The sequence below is a fragment of the Neolamprologus multifasciatus genome, chromosome 23, assembly GCF_963576455.1.
Source record: "Neolamprologus multifasciatus chromosome 23, fNeoMul1.2, whole genome shotgun sequence".
In the NCBI taxonomy this organism is placed as follows: domain Eukaryota; kingdom Metazoa; phylum Chordata; class Actinopteri; order Cichliformes; family Cichlidae; genus Neolamprologus; species Neolamprologus multifasciatus.
Genome location: NC_140460.1, coordinates 30909650 through 30915626, shown reverse-complemented (window position 1 = coordinate 30915626; position 5977 = coordinate 30909650). Strand labels below are relative to the sequence as shown.

At 40.3% G+C, this 5977-nt stretch overlaps 1 protein-coding gene across 1 annotated transcript; it reads left to right on the top strand.

Annotated features, from left to right (window-relative positions):
* The first annotated feature begins 1734 nt into the window (after positions 1-1734).
* LOC146491973 (helix-loop-helix protein 2-like) lies at positions 1735-5689 on the top strand. Its single transcript, XM_085152562.1, has 2 exons — positions 1735-2582; positions 3328-5689. Exon 2 carries the CDS (start codon positions 3364-3366, stop codon positions 3733-3735), a length of 372 nt encoding a protein of 123 aa, XP_085008688.1. The 5' UTR covers positions 1735-2582; positions 3328-3363; the 3' UTR covers positions 3736-5689.
* Positions 5690-5977: the final 288 nt, after the last annotated feature.

The window sequence follows — 5977 nt, the reverse complement described above, 5'->3', positions numbered from 1 at the left end:
TCTCACACACAAGCATTCCCTCTCTGTGTCTCTCTCTCTGTCATGCACACGCACGCTGATTTTTCAGTGATATGGTCCTTCTGGCACTGTGGTAGTACTTCTCTCCCTCATTCACATATTGTGTGTGTGTGTGTGTGTGTGTGTGTGTGTGTGTGTGTGTGTGTGTGTGTGTGTGTGTGTGTGTGTGTGTGCGTGAGACAATAAACACGTCGGTGGCTGCGGGCCACGGCAAGTCATCCGTGCTTCCCCTTATCGTTTTAATCACCTCGTTAGGCGCAGCTAGTCCCCACACTTACTGGCCGCTGCTCCTCCTCTGGAACCATGCCCTCCTGACCCGACGCTGGTGGTGCCACCGGGCACAGGGAGGCATGATGGGAAAAGAGAAGAGAAGAGAAGAGAAGAGAAGAGAAGAGAAGAGAAGAGAAGAGAAGAGAAGAGAAGAGATCAAGTTTGCTTGATTTGAAGTTTTCCTAAATCTAAAAGTCAATATAATAAGAAAAAAAAAAGTTATGTTTATGTTTGTGTCAATTCTACTCCAAAAACATTATATATGACATAATCCTGGGATATATATGTGACAAGCGGGACAGTATGTTGGCATTTATCCCCACTTATATTCTTCTCCAGCCATTCCTCCACTGAACTCAGCTGTTACATCCATCTTTATTGTGAGTCTGGATATCAGGTTTGTTTCTCCGAGGGCCTTAAACTACACTTCCACTTCTCGTTGTTTGCAGGGACAGGAAAGAGCTGCAGAACTTGGATAAAAGTCAGCGATGTGTAGGCTATACTGTAAGTCGTATATCTGAGAAAATAGGAAATGTGTTCTCCCTGATGCTTCTTTGCTATTCTTTAATATCAAAGTCCTTTAATAAGCAAGTGTCATCAATCAGGGCCTTCTTGGTAACACCTCTGGGCACTTATTTGGGCAGTCATTGAGTAGCATAGAGCAAATTAAAGCATATTTTCCCCTGTTGTAGATTAGCAGCCAGGATTCTTTGAGGTGCTGTTTTTCCCTTTTATAATCTTGCTGTTTATTTACCAAATCAAATGAATATGTCAACAAATGGATTTGAATTGTTTTAAACATAAAAAAAGATTCAATGAGTGTTAAACACTGTGAGGAAAAAAAATGAAAGGAAAGAAGTTTGACTGGCAACAGTTGCTTTGATTCTTGTTCTCGTTTTATAACCTGATCCTAGTACATCCTCGGACTGGCATGCAGCTTCTCCACCTCTTTCTCTCTCCACACCATCTAGTTTTGACAATAAAACAAATATTTATTTATTTATTTTAATAATCATTAGTACAACAGACCACTGATAAACACAGGGTGAAACACACTCAGAACCATATAAAAAAACAGAGGAGCTGCTTTATTATTTCACCTCTTTACAAAAAATGGTTTCTAATTTTCATAAATCCAAGAAAATAACCAAAATAAGCAACATTTCTAAAGCATTCTAGAAAATGTTTCTTTACAGGCTTGTATCGCATTTAAGTTGACCCCCCCCCCTTCATTTGCATTTAAAATACATATATACATTTATTTATAATCATTAATATTCACTACAAATGTGAGCACGTGCAAAAACTCACAACATGGACAAGTATTCCTTTTTTTCCACGCTTTATCATGCACACATCTCTGCTTTCCCTTTGCCCACTGCTCCCACGGGAGTGAGACCGCTTGAGGGGGCTGAGGGGAGTGAGGAAAGAGGGAGGAGGTGTGTGTGTGTGTGTGTGTGTGTGTGTGTGTGTGTGTGTGTGTGTGTGAGGAGGAGCGAGAGAAGGAGAGAGAGGGATGAGAGAGGAGGGAGGGAGGGGCGGCGTTAGACAATACCATTCCTCAAATATATTCCATCCCCTCCGTCCATGAAGTGAGCCTTTATTAGTCCAGATCGCTTGGATCTTATCTCGCATATGACACTCGGCGCAAGAAGGAAGAGAGAGGGGGGATTATCCGCGAACCGCCTTCCGATCCGCTGATTCCTGACAAGGGAGAGCCTCGCTTATCTGTCCCTCTTTTTATCCCCATCTTCCAACAGGCTCACGGACGAGTAGCCCTGGCTGCACTTTCACCGCTATCAGCCCATCTCCTCTATTGTCTCTCCATCGCTGGGATCACACAGGGGGGCTGACTGATCCACGCTTATCATCACCATCACCGCCACTGTCATCATCATCATCATTATTATTATTATTATTTATTTTTCTCCAACTCGTCCGACCTAATCCTCTCAAGACTTTTGATGGGCTGTTTTTTTTATCAGCAGAAACATTTCCACGCTTGACGTTTGACCCCGCGTGATCCCCATGTTGCAAGTTCGCGGCTGAGAAAAGTCAAAAACTACTTTTAAAAAAAGAAAGAAAGAAAGAAAGAAAAGAAAATATTTTTTCTCATTTCTTTGTTTTCTTTGAATGTTCGTCTCATTAGCATCTGATGTTGTTGTTGTCTTTTTTTTGTTGGTTGTTTTGGCCGGTGGAATATGAGTTAATTTGGAGTTGAAGCTCCGCTCAAGAGCGCCTTTTTAGTCCCCAACAAGAAAAAAACTAAACAAAACCTCCAACCCTTTGTCAAGGTGAGTCTCAGATTTCTGTGGAAAATTAAGCTTTTAAATAAAAACAAATTAAATACGATTTTTTCAGATTTGTTTATTATTATTATTATTATTATTATTATTATTATTATTATTATTATTATTATTTTTAGATTCGTAGATCTATTTTCTTTATTAACAAAAATCAAGAAAAAAAGCAACTGCTCCAATAATTTGGTGTCCAGCAGATGTCAACATTATTTTACCATCTCCTGCCTTCATGCTGTCAAGTCGCTCCGGCCTCAGCCAAGCAGATGTGTTCATCACACTGTGACAGATGGCCAATTCTGATTATGTTAATTCGCAAAAAAGGAATTTTTTTTCTTTAATTTAAAAACATTTATTTTTAAAGAGTTACGTCGTTTAAAAAACAATATTTTGCAAACATGACACTTGGAAATTCAAATTTGTTTGGCTGTTTTTAAGGCCTGAAGCTTTCGTGAATTAACCGCGAATTTTGAACCATTCATTATTTATGGAGTTTAATTTTATTATGCAATAGGCACAGGAGGGACTGGAGCACCCGCTGTGGGCTTTCTCATAGTGGTGCCTGAGTGCAGAAAACAGCAAAAACGATGATTTCAAAAATCAATCCAGTTCTTTATTTCATCCAAGCGCATGTGACACAGTAGCTCTCTGACTGTAAAATGTGGAATTTAAAATGACCATTAAAAAAAAAAAAAAGCAATGTTTTAATGTTTCAATGACTGATTTTGCCCGTGCACAGGTTCTTGAGAAGGACTGCCAACACCGCAGAATAAAAATGATGCTGAGCCCGGATCAGGCTGAGGCGGACCTCTCCTGGACTCAGTCCGACCCGGAGACGATGCTCAATGGGTTGAAGTCGGCCGGTTGTACCTCGGACGAGCCGGCGGAGATGGAGGACAGAGCCAAATGCAAAGCCGACCAGCCCCTGAGCAGGGAGGAGAAGAGGAGAAGACGGAGGGCCACGGCCAAGTACCGCTCAGCCCACGCCACCAGGGAGAGGATCCGGGTGGAGGCGTTCAACGTGGCCTTCGCGGAGCTGAGGAAATTACTCCCCACATTACCTCCGGACAAGAAACTCTCCAAGATCGAGATCCTCAGACTGGCTATATGCTACATCTCCTATCTCAATCATGTGCTGGATGTCTAAAAGTGACCCGACCCACCCCACCCCCCACTCCGCCCTCTACGCGCACACATATGTGAGAGAAACTGGTTGAGTTGTTGGGAGACTGGACTCGCTCGGCGTGCTGGAAGTTAACTGGTTATGGCAAGGTTAGCGGTCAGGGTGGAATGGTGCAGGAGATTTTTTTTTTTTTTTTAGCTTTCAACACCACAAAGCACTACTTTGAATAAAAGGAAGTTCAATTTTTTAAGTAATCAGATAATTTTGCAGTGAATTTAAAAAAAAAAACAATCGAAACTTCTGCTGCAGGGGTACAAACTGTTGTTTTAAGGTGGACTTGCTTAATTGATTGATGTAAAAATGTCGATATCGGCTCCACATATATATCGGTCTAACACCTGTGACACAGTGTTGCCTTCATCTCACCGAAACTTCTATTTCATTTAATGATATGTAATAAAAAAATCCATCCAATTCAAGGCCCAAAATCTGCCCAGCATCATCTCCATCCAAACTAAAGCATCACTTCCCCGGATGCTGACACTCTGCCATACCTCTAATGGTGAGCTGAGCCCTTCAGTGTGAGTCCAGTGTTGATTGATGTAGTGGCAGCGGTGCAAAAAGTTACGGGAGCCTAAACTTTCAGTCCAGATCGCTCACTGCAAGCAGCAAGCGCCGAGTTGTTTTGAGCCGTTGGATGCAATAATGACAATTATTTTTTCCGCAAAATTCAGCAAAAGGGGAGGGGGGGGGTCTGGAAGAGCCCCCGCAGGCATTCATGCTTCCTTTGCAGTGATGCAGTGGAGGACAGAAAAAATAATAATTCGCGTGGGCTGCAACAAATTCAAGAAGATTCTGGTTATTTTAATTTGATTCACATTTAATCCACATCTAAAAATGATATTAGCCTAATGTCATCTAATATCATGAATAGATTTCTGAATGCTCCCCTCACTGTGTCACTTTGAGGTTGAACAAAATAAACACGGGGTATCCCCCCCCTCCGATCGGAACGAAAGGACGTAAACATAGCTGCTTTAGATCTAGCTTAGATTTTCCATAAAGGAAGAAAAAAAAAACATTTCAATGCGTAAGTGCCACTTATGACATATAAAATTGTGACCTTAATCATGCTTTTTTGTTTCCCCTAAAGTGTATGGAATTATTTATTTAATTGTGTTAATATTTAAGGCTAATTTATTTATGTTAATATCATAAGCTGCCGTCTTTTTGTATAAATGTATAATGGTTTGTTGCTTCTATATTTTAGGCTGTGAATTTGAACTTGGAAAGTGGTGGTGTTCTTCAAAAATGGCACTTTCTGTTAATCCATTGTATAATTTATTCGTTTGATGTATGTTCGAGGCTTTTTTCTGTTGTTGTTGTTGTTGTTGTTTTTTGTTTGTTATTATTTTTCATGTCCGCTGTCTATCGATGGCAACGATAAGCACTTCAAGATGGGGTCTAGTGGCCCCATGAATTTGTTTCCCATTTTTTGAGAGGTTTCTCTGTGAATTAGAATTGGGCTGCTAAAGAAAAAGAATAAGTAAAAAAAAACAATTGCTTCATCGACACTGATTGTCAAACAATTCAAACCACCAAGGGGATACGATTCAGAGCTCAACCTCTTTGTCTTATTTATTTATTTATTTGCTATAACCAAAAAATTATTATTTTGAAAAAAATATTATCTTCAGTGCGCTGATTTGACTATTATTTTATTGTCTGATTAATTGGGTTATTTATTTGCCTCTGCTTTGTATTAGGAAAAGTCAATAAGTAATTTTATAGTGAAAGGGAAAAAAACATATCCTCTATCCAAAGATTTTTTGTCTCTTCAGGGTTGTGTAGGCTACTTGTTGCTTTATGCAGATCTTTTGTAGTAGAGGTATTGTGTGACAGCTGGTTTCTAATGGACAAACTTTTCATATTTTTCGGTGTTATTTTTAATTAAAAAGGTAATACTTGAAAAGAAAAAGCACGTTTTGTATTTTATTTTACTTAAAAAAAAAAGTTTTGAGGTTTTGGAATGTAACAGAGAACTAGGACATAGCCACCGTTAGAATATTGAGCTTATCCTAATGAAGAAAAGCCTACTGGCCTGATGACGTCAGGCTCACGTGACGCGCACGCGCGTACACGCACGCGCGTGCACGCACGATCGGAGTGACATAAGTGTACATGCAAATCATTCAGCATGCATGTAGTGCAAGCTCTCAGATGCTTTCTGGGCGTCTGAGAGCACACACACACACACACACACACA